Below are 23,264 nucleotides of genomic sequence, written 5' to 3'. Positions count from 1 at the left end.
CAATCTCCATCATCCAGAAACAGCCATAGATAAATTTGTGGTAAGAACCAGCAGATTTACAAAAAGAGGTAATTGATGAAAAAATTGCCTGGTTTCTTTATGCAACAACTCTCCTTTCTGTATGATTGAGAAGCCACACTTCATTAACATGGTTCAGTCATTAAGACCAGGATACAGTCCACCCAACAGATCAGATGTCGCAGGCAATGCTGGATAAAGTGTATGAAAGAGAAATTGAGCAGTGTGCAAAGGTCTACAGGGTAAATTGTTAACCTGAGTCTTGATGGGTGGAGCAATGTCCACAATGATCCTGTTGTATGTGCTTGTGTGACTACAGAAGAAGGGAATGTCTTCCTTATAGAAACAATTACTACATCAGGAAATGCACACACAGCAGAATGCTTACAAGAAGTAGCAGTAAACAAATAATATATTTGTTATATATATATAACAAACTGTGAAAAAAAATTCAAATGTCTAGTATGCAGCTTGGTCAGAGACAATGCTGCAAGTGTATCCAAGATAGAAGAAATTATTTAGAAGAGCGAAGAGACTCCCAAGCTAACACCACACGGTTGCAGTGCTCGTTTAATGCACCTCCTAGCCAAAGAGTTCACTGTTCCAGAAATATAGGCTATGTTGTTGGAATTCCAAAATACTTCCGTAACAACTACTTTGCAGCAGTTGCTCTGAAAAAGTGGGAGGAACCAAGCTAACTCTCCCAAAGACGTGCGATGGAACTCAGCCGTGACCTGTTTTAAGCAATGTTAAAATGCATATAATTTTGGCCTAATCGGATGACAGTTTGTGAACAAATTGTGAAAAAAATAGATGGCACTTGTGACGCTATTGACATTAACTGTGACCGTATCTGTTAGTCTTAAGGTGCCACCAGACTCCTTGTTGTTTTTGTGGATACGACTAACACGGCTACCCCCGATACCTGTGACCGTATAGATCATTGTTGCAACCAGGGTCCTATGGTTGCACCAGGTCTGCTACAAAGGAGGTCAAGTGGGGTGTCTATGGGTGTCTAAGCTTTATACAGAGTAAAACGGATTTATTTGCGATTTGGATCCCATTGCGAACTGGGTATCTGGGTGCTAGAGATAGGAGCACTTCTTAAGCTGTTTTCAGTTAAAGCCTGCAGCTTTGGGGGACATGGTTCAGACCTGGGTCTGTGTTTGCAGCAGGCTAGTGTGTCTGGCTCAATAAGGCAGGGTACTGAAATCCCAAGCTGGCAGGGAAAATAGGCTCAGAGGTAGTCTCAGCACGTCAGGTGGCAGTCCCAAGGGAGTCTGTGTCCGAACCCATCACAGCACTGTCACAGACAAAATTCTCAACATTGGACTTAAGAGAAATGTTGAATACATGCCGAGTACCCTGAAGACAATTTCTGTAGACTTGAACAAAATGCAGGGAAATAGCTGCTTTATTGGTGATGCTGTTGAAATTTGGAAGGACCTGAGTGAGATCTTAAAAAGAGAAATATGCAATGACAGAGTTAAATTACAAGCATTAAAAAAAACAAATGGGACAAGCACTATCTTCAGCTCATTTTCTTGCACATATTCTCAATACTCAGTACTACGGTCAAACCTTAACGGCTGAAGAAGAGGAGTTGGCTATGACATGGACATCCAGCAATCATCCGTCCATAATGCCAACTATAATAAACTTCAGAGCTAAGGGTGAACCTTATTTTTCATCAAGAAATATATGTTTGCTGATGATGTTTTAAAGAAAGTCACACCACATTTAAGCACTTGGATGCAGAGACTGTTGAAGTGACAGTCTCACTTTAACAGTAGTAGCTTCTTCTGCTGCTGTAGAAAGAATATTTTCTTCTTTTGGACTAATTGATTCCAAACTGAGAAATAGTTTGGGACCTGAAAAAGCAGAAAAGCTTGTTTTCCTTTTCCAGATTATGTACAAACATAAAAATGATGATGAAAACGACTGAGTTAGCTGCAAAAATCAATATTTTAAGTTTCTCATGTTGGCCTGGCTGACATAGTCGATTTAATTTTTGTTTTGTTTTTTAAAATATTTCATTTAACTATTTTAGTTAAAAACAACTTTAACAAAAACAAACCTGATTTTAAAAAACTTGAATGTTTAACTAAATTCAAAAATTAATATGCTTGTTCTGTTAAATATTATATGTTTGCTGTTGCAGAAAAAAATCTGGAATAAGTAACATTGTTGTTTTAGTTAAAGAAAACAATTTAAATGTCCGTCTGGTGATGTTCTCCTCCTAATACAGCATGGCAAGAAATCCTCCAAATATTAATGATTAGCCTGTTGAATTGGAGATATTCATCTCCCAATGACTTCATAAATATCTGTTTCAATTACCTTTGGTAAATGAAATAACCAATCATTCATTCATTTTCTGATATAGCTGTAAACTAATCTGAAAAGTTTTCAAAATATATCACTTAAAAAATGTAAAGTGTGTAAAATGAAACCTAGAACTATCTGAGTTGTGAAGAATATGTATTAAGATTATAACAACCAATAAGAATGCACTTTTATGTAGAAATCCATGATTAAATTGAGTCTTCCTGACTAGTGATTTAAATCAATCCTCCCTGAAAACAGCATGTGTTAGTTTATATTCAAAGCACAGTTAGGTTTTAGCATAGTTATAAACACACATGTACAACAATATAAATATAGAACTGAACTGAATTTTGATATCCATGAATTGAGTTTGCATCTGTGGCATATGCTTATTTTTCAATTATAAGAAACTTTATAAGGATACTGAAAATCAACTGTTAAACTACAAAACTGCCACTGGATTATTGTGCTCACGGTTTTATAGCAAAAGAAGATTTCCTACTTAGTTCAAGTCTACTTCTTCAAAGTGGCTGGTTGGGATGGTGGAAAAATACGTCTAGTAGCGTTTTTCTGCCTTCTCTAGACTAGTAAATACAAAATCCAAATACTATCCGTGTTTGGTCAGGAATAAAAATGGCAATCTTAGTCCAGAGTTTGTTCCTCAGAGGATCAAAGCTTCCTCAGCATCCATCAGGTGCAACTCAAATCCAGAAAGACAAATACTTTAGAGTTTGTCTATTCAATACATTGTGATTCAAATGGATAGGAAAGACAACCTTTGAAAATGAATGAAAGGTACTTTAGCAAGCAGCTAGATTTTTGGTAAGTGGTAGAATCATGAGTTGTAGGTCCATCTTTAGATCTTGGGAAGCCATTTACTAATAAAAAAAATTGTCTGCATCTTTTCCCTGGGGAAAATCTAAACTATCTGTAATTATATTCTAAGAATATGAATAATGCTCCAAATGCTCAAGGTCTCATGGGAAGACAGCCATTTTCTTTATGAACACATCAGCAGGTCTCACTGCTTTTCTTGATTATCTTCCAGGTCTTGCACCGGACTCCTTACCGCCACAGGAGTGTCTGCAAGACTATCACTCCTTGTTTCCAAGATTTAGAATCTGTCTGAGATTTTATCCAGCTTGTAGTCAAGATGCAGAAATTACCAGAAACTGTTTACTTGGAAGAACAGTGTTAGTAATGTATTTGCATTTCTAATTACATTACATTTTCTAATGTGACAAAGCAGATGGAAACAAGGAGGAGGTCCAATACCATCTAGCCAGCACCTCTCCACAAGGTTTCACAGACCACTGGGTTAATGTGCGGGGGGCGGGAGGAAAGTTGAGGACTGTTAGGGGCTTATTCCTTCACCCACTTACTTCCCTGGTCCTTCTCGCATGAACAGAGAACAACAATACCCGAAGTCAAAAGGTGCAAACAATTTGATGGTTATTGGGGTGAACTTCCAGCAAGCATGATTCCAGTTTCCTTCCTTAGTGTCCCCCTTCCCAGCTCTGACACCACAGTGCCTTACACCTGTGTCCCTGTTCCCATTCCTGCCCTTAGCCAAAACATGATTCCAATTTCCCATCCCCATTCCCTGTTCCCATTTCCCCCCCCCACACCCACCCACCCACTTCCTGATTGACTGCAGACTATATAGTAAAACTTGAGTTCTGCTTAACTATATCTTAACCAATCATTTTCCTGAAATTTAACTAACCAATCCTAACATATTGTAACATGATTATGTAACCAATTATATCCCACCACCTTAATTAGTTTACACCCAGCAAAATTAATTATACAGCAGACAGGAACAATCTCAGAACCAGACAGAGATTATGCAAACAAACAATAGCAAAGTGGGAACTATAATGACAAAACAATAGAGAAGTGAGGATTTCACATCCCAGCTATTGATAAGTGAGTTCTTGCCAGACAGGATGCTATCAAACTATGTTTCCTTTTACATTTTCTAGGCACTTCCCTTTCTCTGGAGGCGATAGGCATTATCAGGACAGGATTGTATTCCTAACAGCCCAATAGCACCTTATTTCAATGTGACTAGTTTGGAATGTGAGGATGTGACCGGTCGCTTCCCAGCTTATGGCTGCCTCTGTTGCTTAGCCAAAGGCCTTAGCCTAAGAACAGGGCCTCAGACTGTCACAGTAAAAGAAGGACCTTACACTGGAAGACGGTGATTTTGATTCTTTCTTTTATACCTCTCTAACTAGCCAAGTGATAAGAATACAAATAAATTCTTAGAGTTCGGGCCTTCATAGACAGGCCTGAATATCTATATCCTAACAAGGACCCCTAACTTGGCAGATTCACTAACTCTCAAGGACCTACTACTTGATGTACTTTTTAAAGAAATAATTATCTTTATATATTTTGGCTATTCATTCTTCATATTCTTAGTTTCCCATCTTATAAATACTGAGTCCAGTAGGACTATCCTCAGAAGTGAGTGTTTGCAGGTTTTTTATGTCACTATCCTATTAGCATGACTTGGGATAGAGTTCCATTTTTAAAAGAATATCACATCCTAACTAACCTATTTTACTTTCCCATTCAAACAGCGTTCATGAATTAACATATTAGTTCTACAGCACAATAAGCATGCATGATGCTTTACAGACAAATGAAGATAATTTCTTGCCCAGGGAAACTGACAGTCAGAATTAGAAATAGCACTGTAAGGGCGGGATAGTGATCGATCTATCAGGGATCCCCGAACGTGCCCCCGTCGACTCCAGAACTCCAGCTTGCGAGAGGCAGAAGCGGAGTCAACAGGGGAGCGGCAGCGGTCAATTCACCGCGGCCTCACAGCCAGGTAAGTCGACCTAAGATACACTGACTTCAGCTGCACTATTCATGTAGCTGACGTTGCTTATCTTAGGTCACCCCCCAGCAGTGTAGACCAGGGCTTAGAGACAAATCATTGTTATGGAATTGTTACAGAACAAATTCTCTTTTGTGAAGCACACACCCTGTGATTCCTTTTATTTTTCTTCTAATGTATTATTTTTTGAGGGGGAGATTTTCAGGCCCAAGTGGCAGTTAGACTTCAATTTCCATTTTCAACAAGAGCTGGGTGCCTCACTCTGTGCTTTTGAAAAAGCTCACAGAGAAGCAAAATCAGACAGTTCAGAAGACGTGAGTAGAGGTCACCACAAGACAGCTCAATTAAGTTATAAAGCTTGAGGAGGAATTTGAACGAGAGTACCAAGGTCAACCTCACTGTTGTTCTGGAGTACACAAGTTTCCTGTGATTCTGGAAAACCTCCATGTAAATTCTATGTATTCTCTCTTCGAGTTTTCATTCAGATTCTATACAACAATTCCAACTACCGTACTGTAGAGCAAAGAACAAAGCAAGAATGGGAGAGAATCCAATGCCCCACAGAAGAGTTACAGTGTGCATTTTACAAATTCAGACAACTTCTTTCAGATAGGATCATATAGTGTCATAATTTAATGTCATATAGATGATTTTATAGAAATGCCCACGGATATTAATTATACGTGGTGCTGCACAAGACGCAAAGGCTACAATCCTGCCAAGACTGACACACAATCTCAACTTTAAGCTGAGCTTCATAGGAGTACTTAGAAAATTAAACATGTTCATAAGTCCTTGCAGGATCAACACCAAACTAAGGCCTGTATTTGCTCAAAGAACTTCTAAACTAAAAGGTAAAGATTAAACAGATAGGATTCTAGAAGATGGAATAATTAAGCTGTGTAATTTTTTACTGCGTTTACCCTTTGCAAAGATAGTTTTGTCAAGAAGCCCTTAAGAGGAGTCCAAAGTTTTTTATTCCTTTTTCAATAATTTAGATATAATTGGTTTCATCAACTAAAAAGAACTTCAAAACAAAACCTTCATAAATCAAACTGCACTTCATTATTGCTGTAAGCAGAGCGAACAATGTGAAAGAGACTGGAGATATGTCTAAGTCAAGTTTCAACTCCATTTTGTTCCATGAATGACATTTTTAATTGTAACCTTAATGGTGTCCTTCGCTTTGCATTGTAACTTCCATGTTGGATTAAGACATCCAGTTTGCGTTGAAAAACTAAGTTGGTTGTGACAAAGCTATTGTAGACCCTATCCCGTTCATACTAAGGCATGGGATATCTCAGAGAGGTCTGACAATGAGAGCACCCATCAAGGGCCATCAGTGTTGAATGACTTTCCCCTAGTCGAACAGTGGGTTTTTTATCTGTAGAGCCACTGACTTTGAATGACTCTCTGCAAGCCTGAGGGGGGCAGGACTGTTGCCTGCATGACCCCAGCTGAAACGCAATGGACAAAAAGGGGCAGAGACTGTTTTAAAAGAGGGGTGTTTCTCAGACCAAGGGGCCAGACCATCACAGCGTGCAAGACAACCAGCCTCAGGACACAAAAAGCAGGAAGAACTACCTAGTCTAAAAACACTGACCAAACCCAGGACTCACAGGAGGGATGAAACTAAACTAAGGAAGGGTGTACGTTTAAGATTTTGTTGTTTTCCCAAGATCAGTAGCTCTCTAATATGCTCTAATATGATAGTAAAGTGTCTCTGGTTAGAAATTCCTTTGCTAAACCTTTGTTCTTCGCCCTGTTGTGACACTGTCCCTGATGGTTTAAGAAACCAGAGCTTCCACAGACAGGATGACTCTGGAGGAACATGCCTAAGCAACTGCAGGCCCATGGGGGGTTAGGGCACTAATTTGGAGATCTAAGACAGCCAGATCACAGGATCCCACTGCCCAAGAATATGGATATGGAGTCTACACCTGGGTCTATGGATATGGAGTCAGAGATGGAGTCTATACCTGGGAATGCACCTGAGACACCGAGAGCTAGGAACAGCGACCGGTAACTACCAGACCCTGCGGTAGCTTAGAAGCACAAGGGGCCCAGGATTCAGATCCATTTACAAAAGACTGATGACCGTCCAGAAGAGAGGAGTGGGCCAGGTTGTAATTATTGTAAATGAGTAAAAATCAATTACAAAAATAAAAGTTGGATTTTTTTAAATTGAAATTAAATACATTATCTTTTTAAAAGGCAATTTAAAAATTAAATTTGAAATTATGACCATGTGTACTAAAGCCTGAAATAACTATAATTATTAAAATTACGTGACAGGGTCGGACCAGATGGCTATAGTAGAGTAATAGAAAGCAGATATATTAGCCCCAGGCTAAGTAGGTCCCTTTCCCCTGGGGAAGGTAACAGGGAAGGTTCCAGAACAATCAGGAACCTTCTGGAGACAATTAACACAGGCTGATTAGAACACCTGCAGCCAATAAAGAAGCTGCTAGAATCAATTAAGGCAGGCTAATCAGGGCACCTGGGTTTTAAAAAGGAGCTCACTTCAGTTTGTGGTGTGCGTGTGAGGAGCTGGGAGCAAGAGGCACTAGAAGCTGAGTGAGAACGAGGACTGAGGTGTATAAGCATTATCAGACACCAGGAGGAAGGTCCTATGGTGAGGATAAAGAAGGTGTTGGGAGGAGGCCATGGCAAAGTAGCCCAGGAAGTTGTAGCTGTTCCAGGAGCTGTTCCAGGAGGCACTCTAGACAGCTGCCTTCCACAGGGCCCTGGGCTGGAACCCAGAATAGAGGGCGGGCCCAGGTTCCCCCCAAATCCTCCCAACTCCTGGTCAGACACAGGAGGAGTTGACCTGGACTGTGGGTTCAGAAAAATGGCCAAGCTGAGGGCTGCCATGAAGCTCCACGGCGAGCAAATCCGCCAATAAGCGCAAGACCCACCAAGGTGGAGGAGGAACTTTGTCACAATTATTTAAATAAAATTAGTACTAAATGTTTAAATATTTAAACAATAATATAAAGTAATAGTTAAAGTTTAAATGCAAAATTTGTTTTGCTCAAGACAACGATTTATTAAGCAAAGTATGTATTATGTGTAGTTAATTGAACTGATTGTTTTGGGTCCTTCAAATTTTTAAACTAGTGGATCTCATCCTCTCACACTCTTTTATTCATAGCTTGGAAAAGTAAAACAAGCGTTCCTACTTCAATTCCCAATTGGTTTCTTAACTTTGAATGAACTAGTCATTGAACTGACAAACTGAAATGAAAAAAAGTCTCTCTGCACATGCAGATGAGACTACTGCTGCTAAAGGCTCGTTTTGAACTTCAGCAAACTCTGGTTGCAGGAGATCAGCCAGTTCAATGGTTTGACTTTCTTTGAAACTTCAGAGAAAAAAAAAAGTACGAAGGAAAAACAAGATTCAAAATCAATTATTTAAATCAAGGTTCCCTACTTTCTGGTTTAAATTATGATTTAGTTTGGTGATTTAAATTGCTTTGATTTAAATCCAATGAATCCACCCTGATGTACACATGATTTTGTATTAGTTCAGTGCTCTGGGCATTAGGAAGAGTTTCCACACAAATGCATACAGTATGATTTCAGAAACTGTGCTTAAAACTTTTAAAGGACTTTACATTTATTCAGCAGGAGACAATCCCACATTTACACATTGTAAATTAAGTCTCTGATGAGCAGCCAATCTAAGTCAAGGCCAATGAAAATATAGGATAACATGCTATATTTTAAAAGGACTGCTGTCAACACCCCTATTTTTCATATTCTATAGTCCTTTTAAAATTAACCCCAAATCGGTTTGGTTTTGTTTTTACTTATTGTCCACTGACTATTTAGTTTTTAAATCAAGTTTGGAGTTTGTGAAGATGTCTGTCACTTCCTGATAGAGAGCAAGGTTTGCCTGAGCACCTACTCGTGATGACTGGAGCAGGAGAAAGAAGCACCTGCAGATAGGTCAACACCTGCTTACCAAGCTGATAGCCTATTTTAGAAAAATAAAACAAAAACAGTCCTCCTCCCCACCCCATTCATGCATCAGCTTGTGAAAGCTCAAATAGGAGGGGGTCAGCACTTCCACTAAATACAAATGCAGATTAGGTATGTGAAACCTGGGCCCATTGCTGGAGAGCGGGCCCAGGTTAAAGTCTTTGATCCACCATTAGTGTGTAAAGGGAAAGTAAATGCTCTTCTCACAGCTAGTAGTAGCACTTGCCCTCTCTGGGAGAAAGACAGGAGGAAAGATGTTGTACTAATAGTAGAGTTGCCAGGTAACTCCCCAGGCTGACAGAAAGAAACGCCTGGCTCCCGGACTGGGCTCCAAAGTATGTACCGGTGCCATCGTGTGTGTGTGAAGAATACACCCCACTATGCTCTTTTTTTCCCTACCCCAGCCCTTGCTCCAGCCACCAACCCACCTCTGCCCCAGCTCCTTGTTCCAGGGACAGCCTCGCCTCCCCTCCCCTCACTATGCTCCAATTTCCTCACCCTAGCCCCTTGCTTTGGGGACTGACCACTGCCGTGTCCCAGTTGTGACAGGTGAGCAGGTGCCGCATCAGCTCCTCCAGCCCAGCTCTGCAGATAACAAGTGAGCTCCAGAGGGATGGGAGAGTGAGTGACAGGGGCGGAGATGGACAGTGAGCAACAGAGGCTCAGAGGAAGAGGCAGGGCAGGGGGCATAGCCTCAGGGAAAGGCATGGGTGTTCAGTTTTGAGGGATTAGAACAGGGGTAAGCAAACTACTGTCCGCGGGCTGGATCTGGCCCTTCAGGGCTTTGGATCCAGCCCGCGGGATTGCCATCCCCGTGGACCCCGCGCTGCTCCAGGAAGCAGCTGGCACCACGTCCCTGTGGCCTCTAGGGAGGAGAGACAGAGAGTTCTGCGCACTGCTCTTGCCTGTGGGTACCTCCCCGAAGCTCCCATTGGCCAGGAACGGGGAACTGCGGGGCAAGAGCCCTCTGCCTCCCCCCGTCAGGGGCCACAGGGACGTGGTGCCGGCTGCATCCCAGAGCGTTGTGGGGCTGGGGCAGGCAGGCAGGCAGGCAAGGAGCCTGCCCTGGCCCTGGTGCACGCCACTGCCACCCCAGAGTAATCCAGGTAATGTGCGCCGGGCTGGAGCCTGAACCCCTCCTGCACCTCACACCCCAACTCCCTGCCCTAAGTCCCCTCCTGCACCCCAACCCCCTGCCGAGCCCCTTGCTGCATCCTGCACCCCAACTTCCTGCCCTGAGCCCCCTGCCACATCCTGCACCCCAACCCCTTTCCCTGAGCCCCCTTGTCCACCCTGCACCCCTCCTCCACCCCAACCCCTTGCCCTGAGCCCCTTCCTGCACACCTCACCCCCTGCCACACCCCACACTCCCTCCCTCACCCCAACTCCCTGCCCTGCATACAATTTCCCCACCCAGATGTGGCCATCAGGTCAAAAAGTTTGCCCACCCCTGGATTAGAAAGTTGGCAACTAATATGGAGGAAAAGGGGAAGTGACCACAGATAGACTCTCTCGCTCTAGGAGATGTCCAGGTTTCACATGCTTCAGCTGCTGCTGTGTTTATCAGTTGCGGCACCAATCCCCTTGTACTTTAATATCAAACTGAACTAATATCCATGGACATTAGCCAATCTTCCCACCAAGCTGTTGGGATTCAAGGCTCCCCACAACCATCACCGTTTCTGGGACTTTTAAAGCTGGCAGGGGGTAACAGCACAGGCAAAAAATAACGTTTACTCTTTACAGAAGACACCTAGTGTGGTACCTCAGACCCTGCCTGTCTGTTCCAAGTTACAGCTTCCTTCAGTACCAAACATCATTACTAGGTGCACACAGAGACCATGTCCTCAAACAACTGAGGACAAGAGTCACTAAAGAGGAGACTCATTAAAATCTACACCAGGGTTCTCAAGCTTCATTGCAATGTGACCACCTTCCGACAATAAAAATTACAACCCCAGGAGAGGGGATCGAAACCCATGCTTGCCTGAGCCCTGCTGCCCCAGGTGGGGGGCCAAAGCCCAAGCCCAACTGCCCAGGCAGTGGGGGATGGGGGGAGGGGCCAAAGCCCAAGGGCTGCAGCCCCAGGGAGCCTGTAATCTGAGCCTCACCGCCCAGGGCTGAAGTCCTCAGGCTTCGGCTTTGGCCCCAGGCAGTAGGGCTCGGGCCTAGGCTTTGGCCTCGGCAAGTCTAAACTAGCCCTGGCAACCACATTAAAATGGGGTCCCAACCCACAGTTTGAGAACTGCTGATCTACACTATCCACTTTATAATGTTGTGTATTACTGTTTTACTTAGTTTCCTCACACAGTCCTTGAATCTTCTGCCTACCCAAATCTGTACTCTATTTCCTTATTGTGCGTGCGCAAGACTGGTCATAAGCTGTTGTCCTGTAAAGAAAAGTTGTCCCTCCATTCTTCCATATTTCCTTCCATCATAGCATTGCTTCTTTGACAAAGGATTGAGGCGAAGTGCCATGTAGTATTATACATGTCTCACTTTCATCATAAAAGTTTAGCAATGCATGTTTCTAAAAGTTGTAGTCAGGCTCTGACAACCTTAGGTAATATACACACACAAACTACATCAGTGGCTCTCAACCAGGAGTCTGAGGCCCACTGGGGGCCGCAAGCAGGTTTCAGGGGGTCTGCCAAGCAGGGCCAGAATTAGATCCACTTGAGTCCAGGGCAGAAAGCCACCGCCCCACTGCATGGGGCTGAAGCCAAAGCCTGAGCAATATAATTTTGCAGGGCCCCCATGACATGGAGCCCCAGCCAACTGCCCTGCTTGCTATCCCCTAACGCAGCCCTGGCTTTTATATACAGAAAACCAGTTATTGTGGCACAGCTGGGCCCGTGCAAAATTTGATGTCACAGGAAGGATTCAGAGTCAGAAGCCACACAACAGCATTCTATAATCCATTCTGACTGTGTGTGTTAAACAGTACTCCACATCCTAACTAAACTGCTATTAGGCTTCTACCCCTATTTGTCTCCCTTATCTCTATCAGGTAACACAGGTTGAGATTCTGGTTCCATTACACAATAAGCTGCACACTTTACTTCACAAGTAGTCTCACTGACTTCAGTGGATTACTCTTGGAGTAATATGCCATTCTACTGCATTAAGGGTATCAGAATATGACCCACAGTCTATCCATATGCATATCTGACAAAAACTAGCTTTGTTCCCTGACTCTCCTATTCAGCTCTAGTTGAGATGGGTAATTCATTAGGGCCCCAACCTGTAATGAGGTGTGCTAAGAATCACTGTCTCAGCAGAGCCCACTGACGCCACCCTTGCCCACCCAGACCCATGTCATTGTAGGACTGGGGCCTCAAATCCAACCGCCTTTTTCATACAGATTCTCTTGACACAGGCAAGTCAGCTCAGGTTGAGAATTAAACTGCTTTTTGAAAGCTAAAACTAAACTACTATTTTCTTCTGCTTTGAAAAGCTGAGTTTTTAATGTAACACCAATATTTTATTTAACATATAGTAAAGATAATAAACATTGCATATTCAAACCTTAGAACATTTTATATATTTAACTGGCAAAAGTATTTATAGTTATTGAGCCAACATCTACTTACACAGATAAACTCAATGTCATCTTCACTTTCATCCTGCGTTGCTGATTCACACTTATGAGCCTTAGTGGAGCCGAGAGACTCCATTATCTGGACAAAAATAACCAAAATATGCTTCATCATCAACTTTATTTTCCTCACTGCATAACCATACAGTTCTATAACATTTTTAATAGCTTTCCCCCCATTCAATCTGTATCCCAAAACAAAAACGAACACTTCACATTGTTAAGTGGTAATAATTAAAGATAAACAACAAAAATAGAAAGTAGCAAGTGAACAGGAGAAAAGACATTCTTTGAGCTAAAATTTGAACTAAGTGACTACTAATAATCTGCATCTTCCAAGAACTGTGTAAAATATGGCCTTTTCTACATAAGAAAAATAGTAACTGGTACCTGTATTCCAGTGATAGCAATGCTGTAAGGTCTACTACGGACAGGGCTCAGCATTTCTACTACCATGTTATGAAAACTCACTCAGTTGTGTTTTCATAACATAGTGGTATAGAAAACCGAGCTTCATCTCTACAAGCAACAGCATCAGTGCAGTTGCATCCTTGCTACAATACAGGTATCAAATTTTATAGTATCAATGCATCCTACAAGAGCTAAGTTATAACAAGTTGACAGCTACCTAGGGACTTCATGTTTCTCAGTATGACCACAGCCATTGTGAACTTTATGGCAACCGTGATTAACTTGGATAGCGACTCTTCTTCCAAAAATTCAGGGTCTGGCCAGCTGAGCTAAAGGAAAAATTTCTCTATGAGCTTTTAGCAGTAGAGGCCTGGGTCACATAGGTGAGCAGCTTTGATACTAACAGAACAGAAGGAAAAGGAGTACTTGTGAGCTACAGCTCATGTAAGCTTATGCTCAAATAAATTTGTTAGTCTCTAAGATGCCACAAGTACTCCTTTTCTTTTTGCAAATACAGACGAACACGGCTGCTACTCTGAAACCTAACAAAACAGAGGTACAGATTAGCCAGTGCACTGCAGTATTAAACAGCTATAGTGAAGTTTGTACTTTACATTCTCTTACCTGCAAGAACGTATTAGTCTAGAGGCGACAGAGGAAACAATATGATGTGACACAAAATAACAAGGCACCAATAGTTCCATTCCAGTTCTACCAAAACACCTAACATGCTTAATGGGAGGATAAGCAGAGAGAGGGAAGGAAGAGGACAGGAGCAGTAGTGGGAAAGGAAAGCAGGAACCTCTCGCTGCTAGTTAAAGAGACCCCAAACTAGTGACCAGGGTAGGTTGCTAAGAAACTGCCCCAGAGTTCACAATGCCGGACCCTCTCACCATAATGCTACGGATGCACTTGGCTGCTGATCACCAGGCCCTGTCCACAGCTCAGCAGCAGATACGGGGAGACCGGTGGCTGCTGTGCTACAACTACCGGGGACTTTGCAGCAGCCAAGGCTCAGAGAGAGATCACAGGCCCCTTAAGCCATCGCTCACCAAGGAACGGTAGCGCTGTCAGGGCCCGCCCCGCCGCCGGACGCATCAGCTCCCTTAACTGCAAGCCCGCGCGCGCCTCGGCTCCCAAGCGGCCCATACACCCCAGCAGGCAGCACCTCCGCGTGAGCGCCGGCCAGCACGCACTCCGCTTCCTCCGAGCCCCGGAGAGCCGCGCTGCCTGCTGGGAGTTGTAGTTCCCAGCGCATCCCGCCCCTCCCCACGCTGGAGCGGCGGCTGCCAGTGTGGTCCTTAGCCGGGGTGGCGGGGCGAGGGCGCTGCACTCGCAGCTAGGGCTCCAAGCAGCCTGCTCTCCTCTTCCCTGCTGCTGGGGCTTTTCCTTTCGTAACGTGTTTCCCGTGAAGAGGCAGGTGCCAAGCCGCGGCTGGGAGCATCCTGCCTCCCCGCTGGGCGGGCGCTGCCAGCTCTGTGAGGCACGTGGGCGGGGGGCTCTGCTCTCTCAGCAGGCGCAGACACCCCGCTGAGCGCCTCGTCGCCTAGGTGTGTGCAGCGCAGACATCACAATGTGAGTTTACAGGTGCATCAGACCACCCTGCCCCGTGAGCTGTATTAACCTAGCCCTGAGGTGCACCGCCTAAGGTAAGAGGTGCATCCCAAGTCAGATCCTGTCCCGAGCTCTGCTAGCTGTTGGTGCCGCTGCAGGATGTAAGCTCTTCAGTGTAGCCATGGATGTTTCTCTTTTGCTTACTACTCTGGCTCTGTCCAATTCTCTTTCGGGAAAATTTCACACTGTGGCCAGCAGACACTTTCTGTTCCCCGCTATTATTCTACCAAACTCAGAATACATGGCAATGTGCCATGACAACGGTTCCACACGCCACTGAAGTTTCACAGATGCAGATCCTAGATCCATAGGATTAGAAAGGCTTGCACGAGTCATCTAGTCTAACCGCCTGTCAAGATGTCGGATTTGTTATGTCTAAACCTGCAGTTCTCAACCCCCGGCCTGCGGGCTGCATGCAGCCTAATTAGCACACAGCTGGGGCCCAGCTATGTGCTAAAGGCCACCAGGCCACGGGGAGTCTGGGTTCCCAGATGCGTGGCCACCCAGTGCAGCATGGTCCGGGCTGCCTGGCCCAGCATGGCAGGATCTGGGGCTGCCGGCTGGCCCTGCAGAGTTCAGGGTCCGGGGCTGCCGGCCAGCCCCACAGAGTCTGGGGTCCAGGGTCTGGGCTCTGGAGCGGCCAGCCAGCCGGCTCCACGGTCTCTGGAGTCAGGAGCTGCCAGCCGGCCCTATGGGATCTTGGGCTCTGGGGCTGCCCCATGTAGTAAACGGAGGCCCTGAAACATAAATTCTTGTATCAGAGGCCCAGTCTGAGGCCTGAACTAGAGTAAAGCCTGAACCAAAGTACCTCCAGGCAGTAATAAGCAAAGCTGGGCTGTGAACCAGAGGCAGGTCCCACTCACAGAAGTTGGCAAGAAAAGATTGTTAGAGGCACATGCACGCACACGCACACACATAAGAGCTTATGAGAGAAACTTGTGCCAAGACGACGGCAAGACACTCTGTAGACATAACAAGGAACAGGCAGATGCATCTTAAAGACAGGGTCAAAAGGACAACATGATGGATAGATTCGTTTGAACTATGATGAGTAAGCGGTCCTGCAACGGTATAAAAGTAGGTCCCGGAGCGCGTATCTTTGACCAGCCTAGGGGGCAGTGGAGTGTCCCGCCACTGACTGAGCTGTGTCCATTGCCAGGGAGCACAAATTCATAGTATGCCCTGTTGAGTCTATAGGGAATTATTACTGTGCTTCATTTGACAAAATGACAAACCTGTGTGACAAAGTTCCTGCTCTACCTTGGTGGGTCTTGCGCTTATTGGCGGATTTGCTCGCCTTGGAGCTTCACGGCAGCCCTCAGCGTGGCCGTTTTTCTGAATTCACAGGCCAGGTCGACTTCTCCTGTGTCAGACCAGGAGATGGGAGGATTTGGGGGGAACCCAGGCCCGCCTTCTACTCTAGGTTACAGCCCAGGGCCCTGTGGAAGGCAGCTGTCTAGAGTGCCTCCTGGAACAGCTACTGTTCCCTGGGCTACTTCCCCATGGCCTCCTCCCAACACCTTCTTTATCCTCCCCATAGGACCTTCCTCCTGGTGTCTGATAATGCTTGTACACCTCAGTCCTCCAATAGTCCGCGTTCTCACTCTCAGCTCCTAGTGCCTCTTGCTCCCAGCTCCTCACACGCACACCACAAACTGAAGTGAGCTCCTTTTTAAAACCCAGGTGCCCTGATTAGCCTGCCTTAATTGATTCTAGCTCCTTCGTACCTTACTAGAGTCTGTGGTTTTGGGGAGTTCTCTTGGGGTCTGTTGTGTTAGCTGTCTGCACAGAGGTGGGGCAGCACACAAAGGGAACACGCATACAGCTGCCTATTATCATCATCGAACGAGAGCGGAGCACCACACTGGTAACTACCGACAACACACCATGGGGTTGGGGGTTGAGGTCGGTGTCAGGGCTGCCGGCCAGCCCCGTGGGGTTGGGGTCCAGGCTGCTATCCCCTACTGCCCTGCCACCTGGCCTTGCATGGCTGGGTCCAGGGTTGGGGCCGCCGTATTGCCCTGCACAGCAGGATCTGGGGTCCCTGCCACCCAGCTCCCACCCAGGGCTCCACTTCTGACTCCACTCTGTGGAGGGGTCTCTGGACAGAAGGTGCTGGGCACAGGGGTCTGTGGGGGAGGGAGGTTCAGAGGGGCGTGCTGTGATTCTCAAACTGCGGCCCAGTTAACACATTGTGGGCCACATATGTGGCCCACAGTGATAAATAGGTTGAGAACCACTGGTCTAAACCATCCACGATAGATGGCTATCCAGCCTCCTTTTGAAAATCTCCAGTGAAGGAGATTTCATGATTTCCCTAGGCAGTCTGCTCCATTGTCCTACTGTTATTACAGTTAGGAAGTTTTTCCTGAGATTTAATCTAAATCTGCTATGCTGTAATTTGAACCCATTGCCTCTTGTCTGCCTTCTGTGGCAAGAGAGAACAACTTTTTTCCATCTTTTTTATTTTATGGCAGCCTTTCAAGTATTTGAAGACCAATATCATGTCCCCCTTAATCTCTGCTTTTCCAAACTTAAACATATGTAGTTTCTTCAATCTTTGCTCATATGGCTTGCATTCTGTCCCTTTGCTCATCTTTGTCACTCACCTCTGGATCCTTTCCAGTTTCTCTGCATCCTCTCTATATATTGGTGACCAAAATTGAACAAAAGATATTGGGCTTTCTGAGACAAGATGGTTGAGGTGCCCATGTAACACTTACCCTCCCATACAAGTCCCCCCTGTTTCCAGGGCTAGCTCCACTCTGCCAGGTTTCCAAACAGAGCAGTTGGGGCTGAGGAATGATATATGGGGAGGCACTAAGCATCTACAACTGCTCCCCAGAAGATGGTGGGTACTATCTAGAACTGGTTGGAAAATTATGGTTTTCTATTGAAAATGTTGATGAAAATGGAAAAAATGTTTTTGTCAAAATTTTCTATCAGAAATTTCAGTGCTTAAATAAAAATTTAAATACAGAAATATTTTGGCCAAAACAAAAATATTCTTGGAATTGCTGCTTGTCCCCATCCTCTGTAGGTTACATTTCCTGGTCAGACTGCATCTCCTGTGATTCACCACAATATCCTCTTTTGGAGGATGAGAGGCAGTGCATCATGGGAATCACTGGGCGTGCTTATCCAAAAGTGAATTTGTGATTGTAACTGTGAATTTTAAGATGATGAAATAAAGAAGGGAACTCCTCTTTTGGAAAAAGAATCCAAAATCTCAATTTTTCCAAAATTTCCAGGTTCATCTTTGTAAAGGTCCTGGAGCTGCTCTGTAATCACTTATGAATACTGTATATGTGCTGATTATTGGAATGTTTATTGTATGAGTATGTTGAATTAGTTTATTAGCGGACTGTTGGGGAAAAAAAGCAGGAAGGTAAGACAATGGCTCCACGTAAGACATCTCCAAATAAACACGACCTGGGAGGATTAGGAGACAACTCCTGAGCTATTCTAGCCAAGTTACGCAGCATGTTTTTCAGATGCAGGGAACCCACAGATGAAAATGACTATAAATATTTACAATATCCAGAGGGGAGGCTGTTGTTTGGGAGCTGCTCATGGGGAACAGACTGACAGACACAAATGCCCATGTGGGGTCTAAAAGAACTAGGCTTTCCTCAGTTTTCAGGAGGATGATAAGCCTCAGGTGAGGGAGACGTGCATATAGATGATTTGTTGTTTTAAAAATCCTTTTCTCTTTTTTATCCCTTCTTTCTAATGTTAAGATTGAATTATACCTTGTTTTAAGAAGTCTGCTTTGGGTCATTATATTTATTGCTGGTCACATGCTCCCAAATGGATGAATCACAGGTATTCAAAACAGCTGAACCTGTTGGAGTAAACACAATTGATCCATAGGGTACTGTAACCCAGGACCTGGTCTAAGAGTGGGAGAATTGTAGCATTCCACCCCAGGAAAGGCAAAGGCATGAAGTCTGATGTGAGTGGGTGCAGTCAGAGATAGCAGAGAAGGGATCAGAGGTAAAGCTAGCTCTGTACCCATGATAATCATTATTGCCCACATCTGAGGAAACTGGAGGAGAGACTTGTCTACAATGCATGAATGTATATTTTTTTCAGTGGTCAATGAATACTACATATTATTGTCAGCAGTTTGTAACTCTACAATCTACAAAGTTAAGAAAAAAAATCCAAAGAACTTGAATCTTATATCTTAATAATTGTAAACAAACCTGTGAAAGTCTGAATGGTATTGTGGTAATGCCTAAAAGCCCCATTGTGGACCAGGACTAGGTGCTGTACAAACACAGAACAAAAAGATAGTCCTTGTACCAAAACTGTTTACAATCTAAGTATAAGAAAAGAGAAAACTGATGGATACAGAAAGACATGATTATTATTATTATGGGAGAGTACAATGAAACATTAATAATATTGGTTAGCATGGTAGGCTGTGGTATCAGCACACCAGCTCGCTATTTGTTGTCAAGTTTTTTGTAGGCAAAGGAGAGTTTTAGGTAGGAATTTTAAGATTTTGTAAATATGAATGAAGTGTTTGTTTACAAAATCAGCTACTGTTATTGAAACTATAGAAACAGAATGACAGAGATAATACCAGTTGTTAGTATGGGTGTTTCATTGTCTGTTTCCTTTTAGATGTGTATTGTTGCTGCCTATTAAAATGTTTTGTTAAATTGTTCTACTTCTCCCAGTCCTATTGTCCTGACCTCCTGCTTCACCCTTTTGTGTTGGTGGTTACTCTTAAACACAAAGTAAACTTTGGTGTTTATGAGCACTAAGCTTGCTCCAACAGGAGGTACTGACTACTAGGTAGAACTTCACCCTCCATCTGTCTGAATGACTCCTTGGATAATTCATAACCAGTAATGACCTTGCAATGCTTTCTCTCTTAACTGAAGTGCAAGATGAATGTGATATGCTGCTAAAGGCCTGATCTAAAGCCCACTGAAGTCAGTGACTTTAGGTGAGGCCCAAACTGCAGAGTGATATACAATCAGAGTTTGATTTTACTGATCCAGTTTAGGAAAAAGGTGATTCTACAATGGTAGATATCTTCTATCTGAGAGTGTGTTGGGGGGTGGGGGGGTTGCGGAATCCAAACGTCAATGTGAGTTAGCAGTAGCGTGCAAAGGCTTCCAATTACGCCAGGTCAATTGTGCATTGAAAACCACACACCATGTTGTATTGTGGAAAAGATCTTTTCTTCCTATGTTTGGTTTTTTTCCTCCTCTGTAATAGTAGTTGCTGTGTCACAACAAGGTGATAAATAATCCAGTCCCTGTTAAGTTAGTATGAGTTTCAAATACTCAACCTGAATATTTAGATACAACTGCTAGAGCAAATTATACACATACACACAAAGGCAATTGGTTTTCAGCTACATAGGTGGATATTTATATTGTGGACTATCTCTAGTTGAAAACTGTAAGTAAGATGCCCTCCCACAAAGTAGAAAAGGAGTACTTGTGGCACCTTGGAGACTAACAGATTTATTTGAGCATAAGCTTTCGTGAGCTACAGCTCACTTCATCGGAATGCATCCGATGAAGTGAGCTGTAGCTCATGAAAGCTTATGCTCAAATAAATTTGTTAGTCTCTAAGGTGCCACAAGTACTCCTTTTCTTTTTTGCGAATACAGACTAACACGGCTGCTACTCTGAAACCTCCCTCAAAGTGTGACATATTCCTTTTAACAATTTCCTTAAATTATAATAAAGATGTTTTGTAATTACTTCCACACCTATCTGGGAACTTGAAATATGGTATCCCTACCAAATAGAGAACATTGGTGGAGGGCAAGGGGGCTGAAGGAGGGGTAAAGTTTCTACTGGACAGTTTCTTTCTACTTTGAATAGCTAACATTTATAAATAACCACTGTAATAGCCTCAAAAATAAAGGTAAATCACATTTTAATGTTCCTTTTTACATGCAGTCAGTCCTTTCCTACTGCACTTCTTCCTGTTGTGCCAATGCATATTTCTCTGTAAAGCATATCTTTCTCATCAGTGGTTGATTGCTCATCAAGCAGCCATGAAAGTCTCTGCAAGATGTGTGCTTGAAGTTGTATTGTACAAGCAGGATCCCTTTCAAAGACTCAACAGTCAATACCATGCTACCTTTACTTCTGCGCTGCTGGTGGCGGCGCTGCCACCACGAGCAGCACAGAAGTAAGGGTGGCAAACCAGTAAACACGTACGCCCCTATTCGGGCACGCCAGGAATTGCAGATCTTCCAGAATCAATGTGGGGAAAAGGATAAGCAAGGAAAAATCACGGACATGTGCTCATATTTCAAAAATCCACCTGGACAGAGATCAAAGGACCAAAATAGTATATCCATATTAGACTTCTAAAATGTATTTATGTAAATATCTAGTGCCTAGTACACTAACAACTTTGCCACGTTCATGTACCAAACAGTGAACTTGTAAGTGTAACCCACACGCCTCCTGTGTGTGATGTTCTGTTTCATCTAGTGGCACCGAGACCACTTAGAGTGAGAGAGATTAATTACCATATGTAGCCCACACACCTCCTGGGTATGGTATTCTGTCCCATCTAGTGACAACTGGTTATGTAGTACCCTGGGTATTATATTGACAATTAAATAAAATATTTAAGTGTACTACATAACCAGTTGTTTCAGCATCCACACTACTAGCACATGCACATGCTATGTGAAAGCAGAAGATCTCAGAAGTCCCAAAGCCTATTTTGATTTTGTAAGGTATTATAAATATATATTGGGGATTTAGGCCCTGTGTTATATTCTTCATTTTAAAGAAAAAATAACAAATCTCTAGTGATGTTAGTCTAGCTCGGGTGCATTGTGACTGCTGTGCTCTAATGGTTCATACTTAGAGTGTTGTACATAAAAAGGAATTTAAAATTATTAATTCTATGTGTGTGTAACTGTCTTATGGTGAAGACTGGTACTGGATTCCTAATAAGAGAAAGAAAGTCAATCCTGGTATAATTTCCACTCTAGTTTTTGAAAAGTTTCCTATAGAAAATCCAGCTGTAGTCTCTTGCAAGGATAAGAATTCATGGTCTGCACAAATACTTTGTCAGAGAAAGAAACTATGTAGTACAGAATTGGAAAATAAATTGATTTTCCTCCCCTCTACATAGATTACATGAAGTGAACATGCTGTGAGATACAAGAATTGCTTCTCAGAAGGAGGGTATGTATTTTTGTATTCTATTGCTTTGTCTTTAGACAATAAATGTAGCTAAGTTTGGTTACTGAGAATTAACTGTGAGTGTACTCAAACAACCTTTTCGTCAACAACTGTAACAGACAACAGCTAATTAGTGGCATTGCAATTATTATGGCATGAGCTGCTGATTCATGCTGTTTGGTGATGGAATATGACTTTGGCAAGATGTGTGAGCACATTGAGGTCATAGTAAAAAAGGATTAGCCTCCATATTCTGCAGTGCTACCAGCCTCTTTTGTCATCAGTTGCTTTGTGTGCAAAGTGGGGGTATATTCAAAAAATGTTATTTTGAGAGTATGATGAAGACTGTGTGGGGCTAACAGGGGGTGCACTCTGCCCAGTGACAACCAATCAGAGGGGCTGCTGGAGTGACCAATCAGGGACCAGAAAGGCCACCTAAAAGGAAGCAGCAGCACCAGAGCAGTCAGTTGCTGCCTGGAGCTGGAGAAGAGAGGACTCTGTTTTTGGTTGGCTGAAAGAGTAGCAGGACCATGGACAGCTCAGTGCTGGCAGGGACTGGGGAAGCAATGGAGCTCCTGGCTGGTTGCTGGTACTGAGCCTCAGACAGTTGCTGGCAGGGACCTGGGGAACAATGAAGGAGCTCCTGGCTGGCTGTTGGGACTGAGTAAGAACTGCCCCCAGGGAGGGCCACAGGAAGGTAATGTCTTCAGGGAGGAAGTCCTGGGAGTACAGCCCCATGCCAGGGCTGGGACTACTTAAAGATTGAGTCTGGGAAAGGCTAGAGAAACACCAACCGAGGGATACTGAGATAGGCCCCTGGTGGACTGTACATGCTGGAAGGGGTCTCTTCTGATTCACATACAGACAGTATGTGTGACTTGGCTGGAGGGCTGAGTCACTGAAAAAACACATGAGAAACCACCGACAGAGATCACTGCAGACAAACCCAACTAGAAAGGGGCGCTCACGAGAGATTGGTGCCACCCCATTAATCAGATTATGAAAGAATATATTAAATAACACTGGTTCTAATGCAAATGCTTGGAGGCCCTAGAGCTAACAACTTTTGCCATGATGAAAATCGACCACCTATGCCTGCTTTTTGTTTTCAGTCACTTAGACAGTTTCTAATCCATGACTATTTAGTTTTTTATTCATCTAGTTTAAGGAACTTTCTCAAGGGCTTGTTGGAAGACCAAATAAATTATAGCAAAAAGTTCTTCTTTATTCACAGTTTTGTTGTCATACTCAAATCATAGTGGATGGGAAAACGCATTTTGTT

At 43.7% G+C, this 23,264-nt stretch overlaps 1 protein-coding gene and 1 long non-coding RNA gene across 3 annotated transcripts in view; one reads left to right on the top strand and one right to left on the bottom strand.

The window, feature by feature from the left end:
- The window catches only part of ZNF451 (zinc finger protein 451), an 81,836-nt gene extending 67,373 nt beyond the window's left edge, over window positions 1–14,463 (bottom strand). Inside the window, exons 1-3 of the mRNA XM_043510406.1 lie at window positions 14,344–14,463; window positions 13,815–13,832; window positions 12,775–12,861 (exon numbers count right to left, since the gene is read on the bottom strand). Coding sequence (XP_043366341.1) covers window positions 12,775–12,861; window positions 13,815–13,832; window positions 14,344–14,448 — 210 coding nt within the window. The 5' untranslated portion in view covers window positions 14,449–14,463. The remainder of the gene's footprint in view (window positions 1–12,774; window positions 12,862–13,814; window positions 13,833–14,343) is intronic.
- A 56-nt stretch (window positions 14,464–14,519) lies between these two features.
- LOC119853979 overlaps window positions 14,520–23,264 on the top strand; it is a 49,205-nt gene continuing 40,460 nt past the window's right edge. For both annotated transcript variants that reach the window (XR_006279811.1, XR_006279810.1), the window contains exons 1-2: window positions 14,520–14,839; window positions 21,933–21,985. This is a non-coding gene — a long non-coding RNA (uncharacterized LOC119853979). The remainder of the gene's footprint in view (window positions 14,840–21,932; window positions 21,986–23,264) is intronic.

This window comes from Dermochelys coriacea, chromosome 3 (genome assembly GCF_009764565.3).
Source record: "Dermochelys coriacea isolate rDerCor1 chromosome 3, rDerCor1.pri.v4, whole genome shotgun sequence".
NCBI classification, from domain to species: Eukaryota; Metazoa; Chordata; order Testudines; family Dermochelyidae; genus Dermochelys; species Dermochelys coriacea.
The sequence above is the reverse complement of the archived record's forward strand: the minus strand, read 5'-3'. Positions and strand labels throughout refer to the sequence as shown.